The sequence below is a fragment of the Boleophthalmus pectinirostris genome, unplaced genomic scaffold, assembly GCF_026225935.1.
Source record: "Boleophthalmus pectinirostris isolate CB_2022bp ecotype Guang Dong unplaced genomic scaffold, ASM2622593v1 HiC_scaffold_2826, whole genome shotgun sequence".
Lineage (NCBI taxonomy): Eukaryota > Metazoa > Chordata > Actinopteri > Gobiiformes > Gobiidae > Boleophthalmus > Boleophthalmus pectinirostris.
The window spans coordinates 304,876-327,927 of record NW_026571291.1 but is presented as its reverse complement, the minus strand read 5'-3'; the positions used below and the strand labels follow the sequence as shown (position 1 = coordinate 327,927).

Here is a 23,052-nt window from a genome sequence, read left to right as displayed (position 1 = left end):
AATCCAAATGAAATCCAAACGAAATCCAAACGAAAATCCAAACGAAAACCAAACGAAAACCAGGATCGGAACGAGAAAGTCGTTTTTACACAGGTTTTCATTTTCAAATAAAAAGTCCCATTTTCTCCTGGTTTAGATCTGGTTCAGTTCTGATTTAGTCCTGGTTCAGACCTGGTTCAGTTCTAATTTAGTCCTGGTTTAGACCTGGTTTAGACCTGGTTTAGACCTAGTTTAGACCTGGTTTAGTCCTGTTTTAGACCTGGTTTAGTTCTGGTTTTGACCTGGTTTAATCCTGGTTTAGACCTGGTTTAGTCCTGGTTTAGTTCTGGTTTAGTTCTGGTTTAGTCCTGGTTTAGTCCTGGTTTAGACCTGGTTTAGTCCTGGTTTAGTCCTGGTTTAGACCTGGTTTAGTCCTGGTTTAGTCCTGGTTTAGTCCTGGTTTAGTCCTGGTTTAGACCTGGTTTAGTCCTGGTTTAGTCCTGGTTTAGACCTGGTTTAGTCCTGGTTTAGACCTGGTTTAGTCCTAGTTCAGTCCATTATCTGTTTTTTAAATTTTTCATGTAAACACAAAATTAAAAACTGAAAAAAATAAATAAATAAAAAAAAAATCATTATCTTTTATTTTTTTTATTTTTTTTCATTTTGGTGTTGGAGACAAATAATGAAAAAAAAAAAAAAAAAAAAAAAAAAAAAAATATATATATATATATATATATATATATATATATATATATATATATTATTTATATTTTTTTTTTTTCTTATTTTTGGTTTTATTTTGAAAACCAAATGACACAGTTATTTTTATTTTTATTATTCTGATGGTTTTTATTATGGTGGTGTAAAATGATAAAGTGATGCTCCTGACTGATGTTCCTGATTGTTTCCGTGGAGACGTCGTTGGTTTTATCGTGTTTTATTTTTCTGTGTGGTCAGGATCAGGTTTTATCTGAGCACATGTGACGCTCTGGACTCTGGACCTGCACAACCAGGACTAAACCAGGTCTAAACCAGGACTAAACCAGGACTAAACCAGGACTAAACCAGGACTAAACCAGGACTAAACCAGGACTAAACCAGGACTGTTTGTGGGGACGGGTCTGAAGCTGCGCCCCTGTAGACTGTGGGGTGACCGCAGCTGGAGGTTCACACACGAGGCTCAGTGCAGCTGTGGCTCAATCGAACTTTGTGGACACACGTGTTTCAGGGTTTCCCTCTCTCAAGTCCAAGAATAGACCTGATATAGTCTACTACTACTACTACTACTACTACTACTACTACTACTACTACTACTACTACTACTACTACTACTGCTACTACTGCTGCTGCTGCTTTGAATTTGGTTTGATGAGACTGAATAAATAATCTGGATTAATCCTGGATCTGAAAACAACTGGGTCACACGATTTAGGTCAGTTTGAAAATAGACGGTTTTGTTAAATAAGAACTAAACCAGGACTAAACCAGGACTAAACCAGGACTAAACCAGGACTGAACCAGGACTAAACCAGGACTAAACCAGGACTGAACCAGGACTGAACCAGGTCTAAACCAGGACTGAACCAGGACTAAACCAGGACTGACCCAGGTCTAAACCTCCGTGTTGCGATGTTGTTTTTCCTGTATGGATTATCGGTTGAGTTTGAGTTTGGAGGATCGATACTTTTTTCCTGTGGACTTCATCAGAGGAAGGACAAAGTTCATTTACAGATTAAGTTTAACGATTCAGTTTTTACACAGAAGAGTCACACTTTTATACTTCATTTTGACATAAAAAGCTGCTCAAAAAATCTCTCTGTACAGGAAAAAAACACATGGGAAATATTCAGACTTTAAAATGATTCAGCTCGACCAAAATGTGTTTCAGACTGACTAATCTAGTGTGAAAAGACGTCCATATTTCCCCGGAACAGTCCCAGTTTTTTATACAAAACCACTGATTTGTCTCAGTTTTATAAAAGAAATGTCCCTATTTTTTATTTTTTTGTCCCATTTGTTTTGGTAAAATACAGAAAATCTGCTTAAAAACAACTATAACTCAAAGAAAATGTGACTAAACTGACTCACGTTAAGTGCAGAGCAGTTTTCTTGAATTACGCACTTGTTTACCAGTTTTATTATTACCAACCACCATGAACCAGGGATTTCACAGTTTTTTATTTTTAAATTCTGGTCACTCCAGACTAATCCTGTTCTTTAGACGATCAGAGTTTGAATGAGACAACAGCAGAAAGAAGAGAGTGATCTGAAGATTTGAGATTTTTTGGTATCTCCTGATAAAAAGTCAGATTAAGATTAAACTCTTTATATAAATACACTGTTTCCAGGGACTTTTTGAGCGCCCCCTGCAGGTGGAGTCTGTGAGTGCAGTTTAGGGTCTGATACACAGAAGACGTTTTCAGGCCGACAGAGAATCGTGCCAGTGCAGGTTCCCTCACCTAATCTTGAACCGACTCATGTTCACGCTGGAAATCAGAGCGTTTGGGAACTGAAAAGTTGGTTCCCAACAGGAACCGAGTAAAACTTGTTTTTTCTAAGTGAACTGTGACGACACAGAGACGTCAGCAGGTTCATCCAGGTCACACACGAGAAAATAAACAAAGAACAAATGAAACTATCACGTATGAAATGAAAAGTTTCAAGTCGAGTTTTTGTATTGTGCGTCGCTGTCGTCGTCTCCACAGCAGATCCATGTTGTGTCAGAGTTTGGTACATAAATAATAATGACTTGTATAAATACAAACTCTCACTGGTGTTGATCATTTGATCCATGATTGTTGTTTTCCTCCTGTGACGTCTGTTTTCATGTGGCCTTGTTTTTATTTGGTGGTAAATCCACTCCCTCTGTCGATGACGTGTCATGGGTTCATGTAAATGGTTTGTATACGAGTCGTTCACCAGTGAGAACTTTGGTTCCAGAGGAACTGGTGCAGGAACCGACACCGTTCAGACCTGAAAACATCTAGAGAGAGTTTGGAGCTTTGATCTTTGGTTTATTTAATGAAATACAGACCTAATATTTTGTGCCTTGTGTCTCTCCCTCACCTGTCGGTCCCTGTCGGTCCCTGTCGGTCCCTGCAGAGGTACGTGGACGGGGGCATCAGTGATAACCTGCCGCAGTCTGAGTTGAAGAACACCATCACCATCTCCCCGTTCTCTGGAGAGAGCGACATCTGCCCCCGAGACGGGTCCTCCAGCTTCCACGAACTCCGCTTCACCAACACCAGCATCCAGATGAACCTGGGGAACATGTACAGACTCAGCAAAGCTCTGTTTCCCCCAGAGCCAAAGGTACTACAAATACTACTACAAATACTACTACTACTACTACTGCAAATACTACTACTACCACTACAACAACAACAACAAATACAACTACTACAACACCAGCATCCAGATGAACCTGGGGAACATGTACAGACTCAGCAAAGCTCTGTTCCCCCCAGAGCCAAAGGTACTACAAATACTACTACAAATACTACTACTACTACTACTGCAAATACTACTACTACCACTACAACAACAACAACAAATACAACTACTACAACACCAGCATCCAGATGAACCTGGGGAACATGTACAGACTCAGCAAAGCTCTGTTCCCCCCAGAGCCTAAGGTACTACAAATACTACTACAAATACTACTACTACTACTACTGCAAATACTACTACTACCACTACAACAACAACAACAAATACAACTACTACAACACCAGCATCCAGATGAACCTGGGGAACATGTACAGACTCAGCAAAGCTCTGTTCCCCCCAGAGCCAAAGGTACTACAAATACTACTACAAATACTACTACTACTACTACTGCAAATACTACTACTACTACTACTACTACTACTACTACTACTACTACTACTGCAAATACTACTACTACCACTACAACAACAACAACAAATACAACTACTACTGCAAATACTACTACTACTACTACTGCAAATACTACTACAAATACTACTACTACTACTACTACTGCAAATACTACTACTAGTACTACTACTACTACAGATACTATTTCTGCTTCCACTACTACTGCTACTACTACAACAGATACCATTACAAGTACTACTACTACTACTACAGACACCACTACTACTCCTCCTCCTCCTCCATGTGTGTACTTGTGTGTACTTGTATGTACTTGTGTGTACTTGTATGTACTTGTGTGTACTGGTGTGTACTTGTGTGTGTACTTGTGTGTGTACTTGTATGTGTACTTGTGTGTACTTGTGTGTGTACTTGTGTGTGTACTTGTGTGCACTTGTGTGTGTACTTGTGTGTGTACTTGTGTGTACTTGTGTGTGTACTTGTGTGTACTTGTGTGTACTTGTGTGTGTACTTGTGTGTACTTGTGTGTGTACTTGTGTGTACTTGTGTGTGTACTTGTGTGTACTTGTGTGTACTTGTGTGTGTACTTGTGTGTGTACTTGTGTGTACTTGTGTGTGTACTTGTGTGTACTTGTGTGTACTTGTGTGTGTACTTGTGTGTACTTGTGTGTACTTGTACTTGTGTGTACTTGTGTGTGTACTTGTGTGTGTGTGTGTACTTGTGTGTACTTGTGTGTGTACTTGTGTGTACTTGTGTGTACTTGTGTGTACTTGTGTGTGTACTTGTGTGTACTTGTGTGTACTTGTGTGTACTTGTACTTGTGTGTGTACTTGTGTGTACTTGTGTGTGTACTTGTGTGTACTTGTGTGTGTACTTGTGTGTGTACTTGTATGTGTACTTGTGTGTGTACTTGTGTGTGTGTGTGTACTTGTGTGTACTTGTGTGTGTACTTGTGTGTACTTGTATGTACTTGTGTGTACTTGTGTGTGTACTTGTGTGTACTTGTGTGTGTACTTGTGTGTACTTGTGTGTGTACTTGTGTGTGTGTGTACTTGTGTGTGTACTTGTGTGTGTGTGTACTTGTGTGTACTTGTGTGTGTACTTGTGTGTACTTGTGTGTGTACTTGTGTGTGTACTTGTGTGTGTACTTGTGTGTGTACTTGTGTGTGTACTTGTGTGTGTACTTGTGTGTGTACTTGTGTGTGTACTTGTGTGTGTGTACTTGTGTGTGTGTACTTGTGTGTACTTGTGTGTACTTGTGTGTGTACTTGTGTGTGTACTTGTGTGTGTACTTGTGTGTGTACTTGTGTGTACTTGTATGTACTTGTACTTGTGTGTGTACTTGTGTGTACTTGTGTGTACTTGTGTGTACTTGTATGTACTTGTGTGTACTTGTATGTACTTGTGTGTACTTGTGTGTACTTGTGTGTACTTGTATGTGTACTTGTGTGTGTACTTGTATGTACTTGTGTGTACTTGTGTGTGTACTTGTGTGTACTTGTGTGTGTACTTGTGTGTACTTGTGTGTACTTGTATGTACTTGTGTACTTGTACTTGTGTGTACTTGTACTGTACTTGTACTTGTATGTACTTGTGTGTACTTGTGTGTGTACTTGTGTACTTGTACTTGTACTTGTGTACTTGTATGTACTTGTGTGTACTTGTGTGTACTTGTATGTACTTGTGTGTACTTGTGTGTACTTGTGTACTTGTACTTGTACTTGTACTTGTGTACTTGTACTTGTGTACTTGTACTTGTGTGTACTTGTGTGTACTTGTATGTACTTGTGTGTACTTGTATGTACTTGTGTGTGGTTCATGGACTCAAGACGTAGTTGCTCAAGTGTCTTGCCCAACGGCACAGTGTCGTTCTAATCTGTTTACGTTAGAAAACACGCGGACGCGGCTTAACTCTGCGGCCAATCAGACGACGGCGTTCCACAGGGGTCGCCCCACACGCAGAGGTCAAAGGGCAAAGGTCACGCTGTAAAAATACTTCAGGGAAGTTCACATTTGAAATACACAGAACTAAACCAGGTCTAAACCAGGACTGAAACCAGGACTAAACCAGAACTAAACCAGGACTAAACCAGGTCTAAACCAGGAACTAAACCAGGACTAAACCAGGTCTAAACCAGGACTAAACCAGGTCTAAACCAGAACTAAACCAGGACTAAACCAGGACTAAACCAGGACTAACCAGGACTAAACCAGGACTAAACCAGGACTAAACCAGGTCTAAACCAGGACTAAACCAGGACTAAACCAGGACTAAACCAGGACTAAACCAGGTCTAAACCAGGAACTAAACCAGGACTAAACCAGGACTAAACCAGAACTAAACCAGGACTAAACCAGGTCTAAACCAGGACTAAACCAGGACTAAACCAGGTCTAAACCAGGAACTAAACCAGGACTAAACCAGGTCTAAACCAGGACTAAACCAGGACTAAACCAGGACTAAACCAGGACTAAACCAGACTAAACCAGGACTAAACCAGGTCTAAACCAGGACTAAACCAGGACTAAACCAGGACTAAACCAGGTCTAAACCAGGACTAAACCAGGACTAAACCAGGACTAAACCAGGTCTAAACCAAGACTAAACCAGGACTAAACCAGGACTAAAAGGACTAAACCAGAACTAAACCAGACTAAACCAGGACTAAACCAGGTCTAAACCAGGACTAAACCAGGACTAAACCAGGTCTAAACCAGGTCTAAACCAGACTAAACAGGACTAAACCAGGACTAAACCAGGTCTAAACCAGAACTAAACCAGGCTAAACCAGGACTAAAACCAGGACTAAACCAGAACTAAACCAGGTCTAAACTAAACCAGGTCTAAACCAGAACTAAACCAGGACTAAACCAGGTCTAAACCAGAAACTAAACCAGGTCTAAACCAGGACTAAACCAGGTCTAAACCAGAAACCAGGTCTAAACCAGGACTAAACAGGACTAAACCAGGACTAAACCAGGTCTAAACCAGGTCTAAACCAGGACTAAACCAGGACTAAACCAGGACTAACCAGAACTAAACCAGGACTAAACCAGGTCTAAACCAGAACTAAACCAGGTCTAAACCAGGACTAAACCAGGTCTAAACCAGGACTAAACCAGGTCTAAACCAGGTCTAAACCAGAACTAAACCAGGTCTAAACCAGGACTAAACCAGGTCTAAACCAGGACTAAACCAGGTCTAAACCAGAACTAAACCAGGTCTAAACCAGGTCTAAACCAGGACTAAACCAGGACTAAACCAGAACTAAACCAGGACTAAACCAGAACTAAACCAGAACTAAACCAGGACTAAACCAGGACTAAACCAGAACTAAACCAGGTCTAAACCAGGACTAAACCAGGACTAAACCAGGACTGAATCGGAACAAATCCTTAAACTGAGAGTGTTTTCAGGTCGACAGAATCGTGCTGGTTCTGGTTCTGGTTCTGGTTCTGGTTCTGTACCTGATTTCAAACTGACTGAAAATCTGAGCTTTCAGGAACCGAAAAGTTAGTTCCCAACGAGAACCAAGTAAAACGTGTGTTTTCTCTGAAGCCCGTGACGACGCGGTGGAGGTGAGCAGGTCCAGGGTCACACGCGGGAAAATAAACAAAGAGAAAGAAACGTGTGTGTGGAACATGGAGGAGAATCAGGAGACAGAAGATTGAGTCGTGTCAGAGGAAGAGAACAAATATTTACTGAATAAATGTTCGACCGGTGAAGTTCCAGCTCTGGATTGGACGTCGCTGCTGCCTTCTGTTTCAGATGTTGTAGCAGAGTTTGGTTTAGATTAGGGATGGGCATGATTAGTCGATTAATCGATAATTGATCATTAAGAATTTCATCGATTACATTCATTTTAATGGACAAACTGAATGTATGTGTGTGTGTCGTGACCAAACAGGTGTGTACATGTGTCTCTGCATCAGAAGGAGCGAGACACAAACAGTGGGTCAGTCTGTAACGAACCGAAGCACAAATGTGGATTTAACCAGGATTTGTAGAAGAAATTCCACACTTTCCGTTGCGTTGGGACAAGTGTGAGTCCATGTGCACAGTGGATAAAGCAGCACATATGTTTCTGTGTCCAGTGGGAAAAAGTTTTTCCAGGTGAGAGTCGCTCAATGTGGATGACGAGGCCCCGCCCCCCTCCCCCCGTACGCTGTCCTGGTTTTGACAAACACAAATCTGGTCACACTGACCTGTATTCACCTGAGTCATGTCTTTTAATCCAACACAAGTTGAACCACATCAGCGACACAAGAGCTGGAGTTTTATCTTCACTTAGTTTATGTAAATTAGTGATGTGGTTTTAAGTTTTGTTTCTGTGAGATTTGAACAAAACTGAATTAAACACATTATAATGTCAAACAGCTGATGTGGATCTAGAGTCGTTATGTTTATATGTCGTAAAGTTGAATTTATTTATGCAGATTAGTGCAGATAGTAATAATAATGATGATCATTTTAATATAAAAACGTTAATGATTAATCGATAATCGATCGTTAATTCTTCCGACGATCGATTAAGAAAATTTTATCCAATGCCCGTCCCTAGTTTAGATAAATAATGATCAGTATGAGCCCAAACACTCGCTGGTGTCGATGGTTTTTGTTTGGCCTTGTTTTTATTTAGTGTTAATTCTTCTGTCTCTGTGCTTCATGTGTGATCATGATGGTTTCACTTAAACAGTTGAACTCAGGCTCGTCAATCTGTGTGTCTTCCGTTCATTCGTTTTTCAATATAAAACCAAAAATATGAAAACGAAAAACCAACAGTTTTCTCCATTATTTGTCTCCAAAACCAAAATGAAAAAAATGGATAAAGATTCGTTTTTTCAGTTTTCGATTTTGTGTTTAAATGAAGAATAGAAAAAACGGATAACGACCGTTTACGTGACTTCTGTGACTGTGATGTTGGACTTTTACACCGCATACGGACTGAACCAGGACTGATCCAGGTCCGGGACCAGACCGGGACCAGAGCGGGACTGAGACCGACACCAGAGGTCCGAGCGGTTCCGTGTCATCGTCTGTGCGCTGGTGAAAGTGAGAATGTTCTGTGGACTACAGGTCCGGACGGGCTGATCCGGTTCCTCCGCGCTCAAGAACCACGGCTGGTTCTGAGGTGGTGCAGCGTCCGGACAGAAGCCTGAGTCCAGTTTGGTCCAGATCTGGTCCCGATCTGGTCTGGTCCCGGTCTGGTCCCGGTCTGGTCCCGGTCTGGTCCCGGTCTGGTCCCGGACCTGGATCAGTCCTGGTTCAGTCCGTATGCGGTGCAAAAGTCTGACATCGCAGTCACAAGAGTCACGTAAACAGTTAACGGTCGTTATCCGTTTTTTCCATTTTTTGTTAGGTAACACTGGAGTGGACCCAAAAAGGACTCAAAACTACAACAAAAATGCAAAAGTAACAAGGTTTATTAACCAGGGAGGTCAGGTGGTGGAGAGATGTGGAGCCAGATGCCGGGATGCAGGAGTCTTGAAAGGCGGGAACTAGGAGTACAAAAAATGCAGGTTAGCATAAAGCCAGCGAGGAAAAATCAAAAGCTGAGCCGATAGGAGAATCACCATCAGGTAGACGAAACAGTCTGGCAGAGTCTGGCAGGAGAGCTGGGCCTTTGTTGCAGGCTTGATTGGAGATGGAAAGCAGGTGCTCCCAGCAGACTCCGCCCACGTCCACACAAGGAAGACTCAGGTCACAGGCAGGGGCGTGACATTTTTCATTTAAACACAAAATCGAAAACTGAAAAAATGAATCTTTATCTGTTTTTTCATTTTGGTTTTGGAGACAAATAATGAAGAAAACTGTTGTTTTTTCAGACACACTGATTCTCGTTCACCATTAGATCTTTGGTTCCTTGTGGAGCTTGTGCAGGAACCGGCACCGTTCTGACCTGAGAACAGTTTCTGCGTGGCCCAGTCCAAGGCCAAGGTCCAAACTGGAACTAAACCAGGACTCTGTGTGGTCTAAACTCGGACTTCACAGACTCTAAACGTGGACTCGTGCGACTCTTAGTTCTGGTTGTTGTTTCCTGTTCTCTGTCGTTGCACTTTGACCTCTGGCTCGTGTTGTTGTTACGGTGGACTTTACCCTCCCGCGTTCACCGCACGTGTGTTTTCAAGGAACCGACCGTGACGTAAGTGTGAGTCAGAGACGTTCCCACAGGACGACGCCACCTGCTGGACACACGCTGCTACGACCAGAACCGAGTGAAATCAGTATTTAAACGGCGAGAGAGAGAGAGCAGAGTGACCAGACTTTTAAACTCTGAACTGAGACAAACCGTGTGTCGTTCGTTCATTTGTTTTTCAAAATAAAACCAAAAATAAGAAAACGATAAAACTAATATTTTCTTTATTATTTGTCTCCAAAACCAAAATGAAAAGAACAGATAATGATTTGTTTTTTTCAGTTTTTGATTTTGTGTTTAAATGAAAAATGGAAAAAACGGATACCGGACTAAACCAGGACTGGACCAGGACTAGACCAGGACTGAACCAGGACTAAACCAGGACTGGACCGGGACTGAACCAGGACTAAACCGGGACTGGACCAGGACTGGACCAGGACTGGACCAGGACTGGACCAGGACTGGACCGGGACTAAACCGGGACTGAACCGGGACTGAACCAGGACTAGACCACGACTAAACCAGGACTGGACCAGGACTGAATCAGGACTAAACCAGGACTGAACCAGGACTGGACCGGGATTGAACCAAAAATGAATCAGGAGTGTCGGGACAGGCTGTTGGGTGATCAGGACTGAGACCGGGACTGAGACCGGGACTGAGACCGGGACTGAGACCGGGACTGAGACCGGGACTGAGACCGGGACTGAGACCGGGACTGAGACCGGGACTGAGACCGGTTTAATCCTGGCTTAGTCCTGGTTTAGTCTCAGTTTAGTCCTGGTTTAGTCTCAGTTTAGTCCTGGTTTAGTGTCAGTTTAGTCTTGGTTTAGTCTCAGTTTAGTCCTGGTTTAGTCTCAGTTTAGTCCTGGTTTAGTGTCAGTTTAGTCTTGGTTTAGTCTCAGTTTAGTCCTGGTTTAGTATCTGGTTTAGTCAGTTTAGTCCTGGTTTAGTCTCAGTTTAGTCCTGGTTTAGTCTCAGTTTAGTCCTGGTTTAGTCCTGGTTTAGTCTCAGTTTAGTCCTGGTTTAGTCTCAGTTTAGTCCTGGTTTAGTCTCAGTTTAGTCCTGGTTTAGTCTCAGTTTAGTCCTGGTTTAGAGATTCCTGGGACATGTTTTGTGTAAGTCTTGGCTCGGGTCTGGGTCGGTGTCAGAGTCGGACCGTTTTCAGGGTTTTTGAGAATTTAAATTTTGATGTTTATTTAAGTAAAAGTTTGTATTTTTCTTGCTGTTCCAGATCATGGCTGAGATGTGTCAGAGTGGATATAAAGACGCTCTGCGCTTCCTCCAGGAGAACAGTGAGTCCCTCTTCTGCTCCTGTCTGCTCCTGTCTGCTCCTGTCTGCACCTGTCTGCACCTGTCTGCTGCTCCTGTCTGCTCCTGTCTGCTCCTGTCTGCACCTGTCTGCTCCTGTCTGCTCCTGTCTGCTCCTGTCTGCTCCTGCTGTCTGCACCTGTCTGCTCCCTGTCTGCTCCTGTCTGCTCCTGTCTGCACCTGTCTGCTCCTGTACTGCTCCTGCTCCTGTCTGCTCCTGTCTGCTCCTGTCTGCTGCCTGCTCTGTCTGCTCTGCTCCTGTCTGCTCACCTGTCTGCTCCTGTCTGCTCCTGTCTGCTCCTGTCTGCACCTGTCTGCTCCTGTCTGCTCCTGTCTGCTCCTGTCTGCTCCTGTCTGCTGTCTGCTGTCTGCTGCCTGTCTGCACCTGTCTGCTCTGCTGCACTGTCTGCCCTGTCTCTGTCTCTGTCTTCTCCTGTCTTCTTCTCTCTTTTCTTCTGTTTCTTCTCTTCTATCTCTCCTCCTCTGTTCTTCTGTTTCCCTCCTTTGCTCCTCTGTCTCTTTTCTGTCTTTCCTCTTTCTCTCCTCCTCTGCGTCTCTTTCTCTGTCTGTTCCGCTCTCTCTCTTCCTCCGTCTCTCTTCTTCTCTATCTCCTCCTCCATCTCTCTTCTGTCTCTCTTCTTTTGTCTCTTTTCTGTCTTTCCTCTCTCTCTTCTTCTCCATCTCTCTCTCTCTTCTGTCTCTCTTCTTCTGTCTGTCTCTCTCTCTTCTGTCTCTTCTTCTGTCTCTCTCTCTTCTCTCTCTCTCTCTCTTCTCTCTCTCTTCTGTCTCTCTTCTTCTGTCTGTCTCTCTCTGTCTCTCTCTCTCTCTTCTGTCTCTCTTCTTCTGTCTCTCTTCTGTCTCTCTTCTTCTGTCTCTCCCTCCTCTTCTGTCTCTCTCTCTCTTCTCTCTCTTCTGTCTCTCTCTCTTCTGTCTCTCTCTTCTGTCTCTCTCTTCTGTCTCTCTCTCTTCTGTCTCTCTCTCTTCTGTCTCTCTTCTCTGTCTCTCTCTTCTGTCTCTCTCTCTTCTGTCTCTCTCTCTCTCTGTCTCTCTTCTGTCTCTCTCTTCTGTCTCTCTCTCTCTCTCTCTCTCTCTCTCTGTCTCTCTTTCTGTCTCTCTGTCTCTCCTCTCTGTCTCTCTCTCTCTCTCTCTCTTCTGTCTCTCTTCTCTCTCTCTTCTGTCTCTCTTCTCTCTCTCTCTCTGTCTCTCTTCTGTCTCTCTCTTCTCTCTCTCTTCTGTCTCTCTCTGTCTCTTCTCTGTCTCTCTTCTTCTGTCTCTCTCTCTTCTGTCTCTCTCTTCTGTCTCTCTTCTTCTGTCTCTCTCTCTTCTGTCTTTCCTCTTCTGTCTCTTCTGTCTCTATCTTCTGTCTCTCTTCTTCTGTCTCTTCTGTCTCTCTCTCTTCTCTCTCTTCTGTCTCTTCTTCTGTCTCTTCTCTCTCTCTCTCTCTTCTGTCTCTTCTGTCTCTCTCTCTCTCTCTTCTGTCTCTTCTTCTGTCTCTCTTCTGTCTCTCCTCTTCTGTCTCTCTTCTTCTGTCTCTTCTGTCTCTCTTCTCTCTCTTCTCTCCCTCCTCTTCTGTCTCTCTTCTCTCTCTCTCTCTTCTGTCTTTCCTCTTCTGTCTCTCCTGTCTTTCCTCTCCTGTCTCTCCTCCTCCGTCTCTCCTCCGTCTCTTCACAGTTTTCTCGTGTGTTTTTTCCTCAGACTTGTTGACGACCGCTGCTCCGTCCTCTGGTCCCTCGGCGGCGGCGGCGGACGTTCCTCCGGGCTGCTGCTGCGCGCAGACGGAGAGCACCCGGGAGTGGGTCCTGCGGCGGCTCCGGCTCCTCGGGAAGCAGCACTGGTGGCTCGACGAGAAACTCAACCTGCCCAGCAACATCAAGAAAGGTGACGACGGGAGGGCATCCGACGCATCTGACACACGGGAGGGCATCTGACGCACACTAGGAGGACGGGAGGGCATCTGACGCACACGGGGAGGACGGGAGGGCATCTGACGCACACACGGGGAGGACGGAGGGCATCCGACGCTCTGACACACGGGAGGGCATCTGACACACACGGGGAGGGACGGGAGGGCATCCGACGCATCTGACACACGGGAGGGCATCTGACGCACACGGGGAGGACGGGAGGGCATCTGATACACATTAGGAGGACGGGAGGGCATCTGACGCACTGACAGCACGGGAGGGCATCTGACGCATCTGACACACACGGGGAGGACGGGAGGGCATCTGACACACACGGGGAGGACGGGAGGGCATCTGACGCACACGGGGAGGACGGGAGGGCATCTGACGCACAGGAGGACGGGAGGGCATCTGACGCACACGGGGAGGACGGGAGGGCATCTGACACACACGGGGAGGACGGGAGGGCATCTGACACACATTAGGAGGACGGGAGGGCATCTGACACACACGGGGAGGACGGGAGGGCATCTGACACACACGGGGAGGACGGGAGGGCATCTGACGCACACGGGGAGGACGGGAGGGCATCTGACACACATTAGGAGGACGGGAGGGCATCTGACACACACGGAGGATGGGAGGGCATCTGACGCACACGGGGAGGACGGGAGGGCATCTGACGCACATGACACGGGGAGGACGGGAGGGCATCTGACACACATTAGGAGGACGGGAGGGCATCTGACGCACACGGGGAGGACGGGAGGGCATCTGACACACAGGAGGACGGGAGGGCATTGACGCACACGGGAGGACGGGAGGGCATCTGACACACATTAGGAGGACGGGAGGGCATCTGACACACATTAGGAGGACGGGAGGGCATCTGACGCACACAGGGGGACGGGAGGGCATCTGACACGCACGGGGAGGACGGGAGGGGCATCTGACGCACACAGGGAGGACGGAGGGCATCTGACACGCACGGGGAGGACGGGAGGGCATCTGACACACATTAGGAGGACGGGAGGGCATCTGACGCACACGGGGAGGACGGGAGGGCATCTGACACACATTAGGAGACGGAGGGCATCTGACACACACGGGAGGACGGGAGGGCATCTGACGCACACAGGGAGGACGGGAGGGCATCTGACGCACACGGGAGGACGGGAGGGCATCTGACACACACAGGAGGGGGACGGGAGGGCATCTGACGCACACGGGGAGGACGGGAGGGGCATCTGACACACACTAGGAGGACGGGAGGGCATCTGACGCACACGGGGCAGAGGACGGGAGGGCATCTGACACACATTAGGGGAGGAGGGCATCTGACACACATTAGGAGGACGGGAGGGCATCTGACACACGGGGAGGACGGGGGGCATCTGACGCACACGGGGAGGACGGGAGGGCATCTGACACACATTAGGAGGACGGGAGGGCATCTGACACACACGGGGAGGACGGGAGGGCATCTGACACACACTAGGAGGACGGGAGGGCATCTGATACACACGGGGAGGACGGGAGGGCATCTGACGCACACGGGGAGGACGGGAGGGCATCTGACGCACACGGGGAGGACGGGAGGGCATCCGACGCATCTGACACACGGGAGGGCATCTGACGCACACGGGGAGGACGGGAGGGCATCTGACGCACTGACGCACGGGAGGGCATCTGACACACACGGGGAGGATGGGAGGGCATCTGATACACATTAGGAGGACGGGAGGGCATCTGACACACATAGGAGGACGGGAGGGCACGGAGGACGGGAGGGCATCTGACACACATTAGGAGGACGGGAGGGCATCTGACACACGGGGACATAGTTTGGTCAAGTTTGTGACATTTTCGTCTTTTGTCTCTTTCTGTGTGTCCAGTTTTCTGTGAGGCGTGTCAGGACAGAACCGGACTCGTCTCCACGGTAACGGGCATGTTACCGATGCGTGTGGCGTCCTACATGCTGCTGCCCTACACGCTCCCGGTGCAGTCGGCCTACTCCGCCGCCCAGAGGTACGAGCCCGTCACACTCACACACACACACACACACACACACACACACACACACACACACACACACACACACGCACACACACACACACACACACACACACACACACACACTCACACACACACACACACACACACACACACACACACACACACACTCACACACACACACACACACACACACACATCACACACACACACTCACACACACTCACACACACACACGGAGCAGCAGGGACACGAGGACAGAGCTGCACACGAGAAACTTTACAGCAGAAACACAGATCTGCTCCTCTGACTCCAGCCTCGCTCGATTCTCACGTTTAAACTTTTCACGTAGTTCATGTTTTCACTGTTGATTGGATGATTTCTGTTTTAAATCTCTAAACCAGGGGAGTCAAACTCATTTTGTTCCAACCAACTTTGATCCCAAAGTGTCTGGATCAGAAAACTCATGTCATATAAACCCCAAAAATAACAATAAGTTCAAATATTTGTGCAGAGAAACACAAATCTATTACAGAAATCTTTTGTAATTGATGAACTCTTTCTTATTATAATATTATAATATTATGAACAACCTGCAACTTTAAGAAAAATACAATTTCAACACAATGTTTTAACATGAACTTGTATGTAAATAGGAATAAGTCCATTTTTGTTGTAAAATCCTGCACTCGGCTCCACTTTTCTCATGTTGGACATTTTTCTGATGAGGGTGTCACGGTCAACAGTCAAAACGATCGTCCTTTAAGAGCGTTTGGAAAGAGACAAGTCTTCATTTGTGCTGCTCTGGTGGGAGGGGCCACGTACAGAGACGCTGGAGACGCTGCTGTGATAAACACACAGTGTGTCACACCTGACACACTCTTTAAAGTCTGTTCAGAGTTTAGTTTTTTCATTATTTCAGTAAAATGTTGTATTTGTACAGACACAAGACAAACTTAATCCTGTTTGTGCTGCAGGTTTGTGGAGTGGATCCCGGACGTTCCCGCCGACGTGCGCTGGATTTTTGGAATGGCAGGAGACGTTTACAGACAAGCCCGAGGAGGCCCCGCCCAGAGCAGGTGTGTCAGGTGCTCCCCTGTACCCCTGTGTGTGTGTGTGTGTCAGGTGCCCCCCTGTACCCCTGTGTGTGTGTGTGTGTGTGTGTGTCAGGTGCCCCCTGTACCCCTGTGTGTGTGTGTGTGTGTGTGTGTCAGGTGCCCCCTGTACCCCTGTGTGTGTGTGTGTGTGTGTGTGTGTGTCAGGTGCCCCCTGTACCCCTGTGTGTGTGTGTGTGTGTGTGTGTGTGTCAGGTGCTCCCCTGTACCCCTGTGTGTGTGTGTGTGTGTGTGTCAGGTGCCCCCTGTACCCCTGTGTGTGTGTGTGTGTGTGTGTGTGTCAGGTGCCCCCCTGTACCCCTGTGTGTGTGTGTGTGTGTGTGTCAGGTGCTCCCCTGTACCCCTGTGTGTGTGTGTGTGTGTGTGTCAGGTGCCCCCTGTACCCCTGTGTGTGTGTGTGTGTGTGTGTGTGTGTGTGTGTGTGTTCCCAAACTCTACATCATGAAGCTTAAAAATGTCCTTTTTTGTGTCTTTCTTTCATGTTCTAACATTGTTCCCTCATCAAAAAACCTGTGTGAAGAGGTTTCAGACTCATACATGCATGTTTGATTCATCTAGTGATCTCTCCAATCCTCCTTACAAAACTGAACACAGCGACTGGACAAAACTGATGTGACGTGCAGGAGTTTGTCGGTGGTGTTAGTGGTGGTGATAACGACTCGTCAAAGTCTGATCCCGTCAGAGTCTCAGAGTCCAGGTCTGGACTTGGTTTCCACAGGAGGCACCAGTGACAAAAAACTGTTATTGTGTCCTTAGGCAAGACACTTCACCCACACTGTCTAGTGTGAAAGTGGAGTGTGTGTGATGGTGGTGGTGGTGCAGATTGGCAGCCTCGCTTCAGTCAGTCTGTCCCAGGGCAGATGTGGCTACAGTAGTAGTTTACACCACTGAGTTGAGTGAATGAAAAATGAACTTTAAAGCACTTTGGGTGTTTTGAAAGGCGCTTTAGAAATGCAGTGGTTAGTTAGTTAGTTAGTTAGTTAGTTAGTTAGTTGTGATAATGCTCTGAAGGGGGAGTGACTTAGCGCGGAGGGGAGAAAATGTGAAACTTACAAAACATGTGAAAAAAATAAAAGAAAATCCATCAACTGTGGATCAACGGCAGTAAATTCAGCGAGTTTGTACTGAGGGAGCTGAGGAGGAGGTGATATTTGAAAAAGAACAAACTGTCGCCGTGTTTCTCTTTCTTTGGAAAATCCTCTGTACAAACTTTAATAAATGTGTTTGTGTGTGTTTGTGTTTGTGTGTTTGTGTGTTTGTGTGTGTTTGTTTGTGTGTTTGTGTTCGCGCAGTGACTCCGGTCTGAGGAAGTGCCTGAGCGTCCCTCCTCTGTCGTCGGAGAAAGAGCGCCCCCTGGACCTGGACATTTTGCCGGCGCTCTCGTCTCTGGATCTCCACGGAAACTACTGGGAGATCCCCCAGACGCCCACGTCCCCGTCGTCGGCGCCGCTCTCCTCCCCCCAGCAGGTCTGCTTCTTCGTGGGCTCCGAGGACGACGCGGCGCCCCCCAGCTCCGCGACGGACTGACGGGACGGACAAAAAGCACCGGAACAAAACAAAAAAGCAAAAAAACTCAAAGCAAAAAAACTCAAAGCCAAAAAGGAAAAAGGAGGAAAGTGTTTTTAAAAAGACTAAATCTGACTTTTTCTCTGTTCTGACTTCGTTTCCTCGGCTCAAACAGACCTGGAGTTGTGTTTCGTTTCGTTCGCACACGTTTAACGCACGAACCCGGCGACAGGACGCTCAGGAAGTGCTCCACTGTGTTTTTAAACTCCGTATTTATTTGGTTTTAATCTTTATTTCAGACTCGAATGTTCTTCGGTCTGTAGTTTAAAAGAGAAACTGGATATAAAAAATATACAAAGCACCAAAATGAGTTCATAAAGTTCTTTAAAACGTGTAGAGCTCTGAGTTTTAAAGAGCTCAGAGTTTTTGAGAGTTCAGAGTTTTAGAGAGCTTAGATTTTTAAAGAGCTTAGAGTTTTCCAGAGCTCAGAGTTTTAAAGAGCTTCAGAGTTTTAAAGAGTTCGGAGTTTTTGAGAGCTCGGAGTCTTAGAGAGCTTAGATTTTTAAAGAACTTAGAGTTTTCGAAGAGCTTAGAGTTTTTGAGAGCTCATAGTTTTCGAGAGCTTTGAGTTTTAAAGAGCTCAGAGTTTTATAGAGCTCAGAGTTTTCGAGAGCTCTGAATGAAGAGAAACAAAACCCAGCTCTAGTTGTGTTTTTGAGGAGGGAACATTAGAAGACGACTTAAAGCTCCAGGAGTTTGTTTTCTGCGTCTCTAAATCGTCTCTAAACGTTTTGGACTGAAACACTCCGACAGCAGAAGATTTATTATGTGACAGGGAAAAAAAGTGTAAAAAAATGTTTATTTAAAATGTTTTGATGAAAAGCCAAAAATATTTTTAGGATTTATTCATATTCAGAGTTTGTTATTTGTATTTTTCACAAACGGCTGTTGGAAAACGTCCTCTGACCTGCGACTCTGGGTTAAACTGGTTCAGGAGCAGAGGACCAGATCTGAGCCAGGATCCTGGTCAGGACTAAACCGGGACTGAACCAGGACTGAACCAGGACTAAAACAGGACTAAACCAGGTCTAAAACAGGTCTAAACCAGGACTGAACCAGGACTAAACCAGGACTAAACCAGAGCTAAACCAGGACTTAACAAGGACTAAACCAGGACTAAACCAGGACTAAACTAGGACTAAACCAGGACTTAACCAGGACTAAACCAGGACTAAATCAGGACTAAACCAGGACTTAACCAGGACTAAACCAGAATTTAATCGTCTGATTAAATCCAAAGTCCAACCAGGATATCGACTAAACCGATATTTAGATGTAGCAAACTTTTCAGTAACTGTGCCAATTTCCAACACCAGTATTTGTATTGATGCATCCTTAACCAGGACTAGACCAGGACTAGACCAGGACTAGACCAGGACTAGACCAGGATTTGAACCACAACTAGTCCCTGTATCTGCAGGATTATTGTGCCTGTTTTGTGACTCTGGACCTTTGACACAGGGAGAACGTGCAATAGAACCGAGGACCCTGTGACTGTGAGTCAGGGGGCCACTGCACCACTGTGGACCTGATGAACTAATACTTTATGAACAGACTTTAAGTCTACGTTTATACGATGAGGGTCTGAACAGTCTCATCTTCACTTTTTATTCCGCGTTTAGACGAGTGTTTTCAGGAGGAAATCTGCTGCAGACGGTGACGCAAAAGACTCGGTGGTGACTGGAGGTCAGGGGTTTCCAAACTATTTTCATCAAGGGCCACACATCTAAACACAGACGAAGCAGAGGCCGATCGAGGGCCGATCGAGGGCCGCAGACTGGTGCTCAATACAGTGAATAATTATAATATATTTAATGTTTAACACGTTAGAATGAACCGTCAGTTTTTATTCACACTAAAATCCTTAAAACCACACAATAAATATTTGCTTTGTCAAGGTAGATTTTCAAAAAACTTGCATTAAAAAATTTATTTTTAATTGATGCAAGTTCATTTGGGCCAATTCACCTGGAAGCCTGAGGGCCAAGAAAAATTTGTCTGAGGGCCACATTTGACCCACGGGCCACAGTTTGGACATGCCTGGTCTAGATGGTGACGTAAACTCGAACACGACCTGAGCACATCTGACCAGAGTTTTGCGTCTTGGGCAGACAGTGTTGTACTCAACTTTTCCACTCTGGAAGGTGGTTTCAGATTTTTGTTTTTAAGCCCCAAAAACGCCGTCACTGTCCAAACGAAAAACACTTCCCATCAAATATTTCGTCGCCCGCTGCTGTTTTTGTCTCTCACAAGTGCCTTTACGCCAGGACTCTCCAGCCTTTTTCCTCTGCTGAGCGAACTTTACAAAACAAAAATAACAGAGAGCTGCTTATTTTCGCAAGAGTCACAAGAAAATTAGAAAGTACAAGAGCCACGGCGAGTCTTAGAAGCTTATAAAACATAAACCGTTATCTGTTCTTTAGTGAAGTTCGGCATCAAAATTATACATTTAATCAGACTTTAGTTATTAAGCACAATATATATTCAGAAATTGTTTGTGGAGCTGTTTGAAGAGGGTGGAGAGCTGCTGGAAGCTCCTGAGGTACAGGTTGGAGACTCCTGCTTTACACGGTTTATTTATAAAATACTAATATCACAGTTTGGTTTGTTTTTTTTTACAAACCCTGGAGCCGAGAAGTGTCTCTGTCCTCTGTTGTTTTCACATTTCTGTTATTTTAAAGACGGGGTATTGTGCAAAATGTACTTTTTTAGGACTAACCCAGAACTAAACCAGGTCTAAACCAGGACTAACCCAGGACTAACCCAGGTCTAAAGCAAGTCTTCTGTTATTTTCACATTTCTGTTATTTTAAAGACGGGGTATTGTGCAAAATGTACTTTTTTTAGACTAACCCAGGTCTAAACCAGGTCTAAATCAGAACTAAACCAGGTCTAAATCAGAACTAAACCAGGTCTAAACCAGGTCTAAAGCAAAACTACACCAGAACTAACCCAGGTCTAACCCAGGACTAAACCAAGTCCTCTGTTATTTTCACATTTCTGTTATTTTAAAGATGGGGTATTGTGCAAAATGTACTTTTTTTTTTTAACCTTTCCACCATGCATGTTTGAGTCATCCAGTGATCTCTGTCAGGCTCTATTCAAACCTTCCTTACGGTTAACAGTTGGGGTGTAACAATATTCAAGTCCAAAGTCTATCCAAATATGCCAAACTCTCTGTACGATATTTTCACAATATACATCTCACGATATTTATTATTTACATTATTTATTGTGATAGTTTGTGGATGAGCAAAAACCATTAATATTCTTCTTTTTCCTCTTAAAATGCCTTGACAAGACTTAATCCAAAGAATTAAGAGTTAAAAGTGTTAGAACTGTTATTTCTTCTTGTCGTCTGCACTGAAATGGAGCAAAGGATCATGGTCTATGTAGTTCCCTCTGTCTCTTTTTAGCTTTTGTTGCACCATAACTCTTCATTTAAGCAAAGAGACTTGTAATTCGATATATTGTGATGCTCCACGATATGATTATGAGAACTTTGACGATACGATATCACCATATTTCGGTTACTGTTACATCCCTAGTTAGCAGTACGAGGCTCCGCCCACAAGCCTACGTCCCCCCCCGGCTCCCACACAAAAATTCTCCATAAATACACACACACAAAAAAAAAACATGACACAAAACTGCACACAGAGACTGGACAGACCTGATGTGTTGTGATAGCGCTCTGAAGGGGGAGTGATTAGAACACTTCCAGAAACGATAAAATGAACTTGCTGATCTGAATATGTGATGTGTTACAGTTAAAACCCCACAGACGTAAATCCCCCGTCTTTAATGCCCCACAGACGAGTTTTACCCCGACATTTAAACACTTTTAAACCTTATTTAAGTATATTTTATAATTCTCACTGTTTTCCTGTGATTCATTATTATTCAAAACTAATGCCATGACTTTACGGTAAATGTTTATGTTTATTTGTTTAATCTGGACAAATGTTTTTGAGAAATATTTTTGAAAATGTTGTTGTGAACTTTTTGTAAATATTTGTAATTACTGTGAGATTTGAAACATTTTGGGAGTTTTAATTAAAAACAAATCCATGTTTATCATTTTGACTTTTATTAGATGAATGTTTTATTTCCTGTGGTGTAAATTTTCTCTTCATACTGTTTTCACAGGACTGAAGAATCTAAATGTTTATTTTTATTTTAATATTAAATAATTCACTATAGATTATAGAATATAGATAATCCATAACTCTAATTTTACTAAACCAGGACTAAAATCAGGTTAAAACCAGGTTTAAGGCTCGAAAACAGAAATAAACCAGGACAAGTCTAAAACAGAATTAAACCAGGACTAAACCAGGACTAAACCAGGTCTAACCCAGGACTAAACCAGTACTAAACCAGGTCTAAACCAGGACTAAATCAGGACTAAACCAGGACTAAACCAGGTCTAACCCAGGACTAAACCAGTACTAAACCAGGTCTAATCCAGGAATAAACCAGGACTAAACTAGGACTAAACCAGGTCTAACCCAGGAATAAACCTGTTTTAAATCAGGAATAAACTAGGTCTAAAATGGATCTAAACCAGGACTAAACCAGGTCTAACCCAGGACTAAACCAGGTCTAAACCAGGACTAAACCAGGTCTAGACAAGGACTAAACCAGGTCTAACCCAGGACTAAACCAGTACTAAACCGGGTCTAAACCAGGACTAAACGAGTTCTAACCCAGGACTAAACCAAGTCTAAACCAAGTCTAAACCAGGACTAAACCAGGTCTAAACCAGGACTAAACGAGTTCTAACCCAGGACTAAACCAGGTCTAAACCAGGACTAAACCAGGTCTAACCCAGGACTAAACCAGGTCTAAACCAGGACTAAACCAGGTCTAACCCAGGACTAAACCAGGTCTAAACCAGGACTAAACCAGGACTAAACCAGGACTAAACCAGGACTAAACCAGGTCTAACCCAGGACTAAACCAGGTCTAACCCAGGACTAAACCAAGTCTAAACCAGGACTAAACCAGGACTAAACCAGGAATAAACCAGGACTAAACCAGGTCTAACCCAGGACTAAACCAGGACTAATCCAGGACTAAACCAGGTCCACTCCAGGTCCGCTCCGGGTCGGTGCAGGTGGGTGCAGGTCGGTGGTTGTGCGCATGCGCTCTGTCTCCTGCAGG

General features: G+C 44.9%; 1 protein-coding gene across 1 annotated transcript in view; it reads left to right on the top strand.

Moving 5' to 3' along the window:
* The window catches only part of pnpla3 (patatin-like phospholipase domain containing 3), a 29,442-nt gene extending 8,847 nt beyond the window's left edge, over nt 1-20,595 (top strand). The window contains exons 4-9 of the mRNA XM_055159997.1: nt 3,082-3,291; nt 11,213-11,273; nt 12,985-13,167; nt 15,089-15,221; nt 16,184-16,285; nt 17,614-20,595. Coding sequence (XP_055015972.1) covers nt 3,082-3,291; nt 11,213-11,273; nt 12,985-13,167; nt 15,089-15,221; nt 16,184-16,285; nt 17,614-17,848 — 924 coding nt within the window. The 3' untranslated portion in view covers nt 17,849-20,595. The remainder of the gene's footprint in view (nt 1-3,081; nt 3,292-11,212; nt 11,274-12,984; nt 13,168-15,088; nt 15,222-16,183; nt 16,286-17,613) is intronic.
* The last annotated feature ends 2,457 nt before the right edge of the window (nt 20,596-23,052 follow it).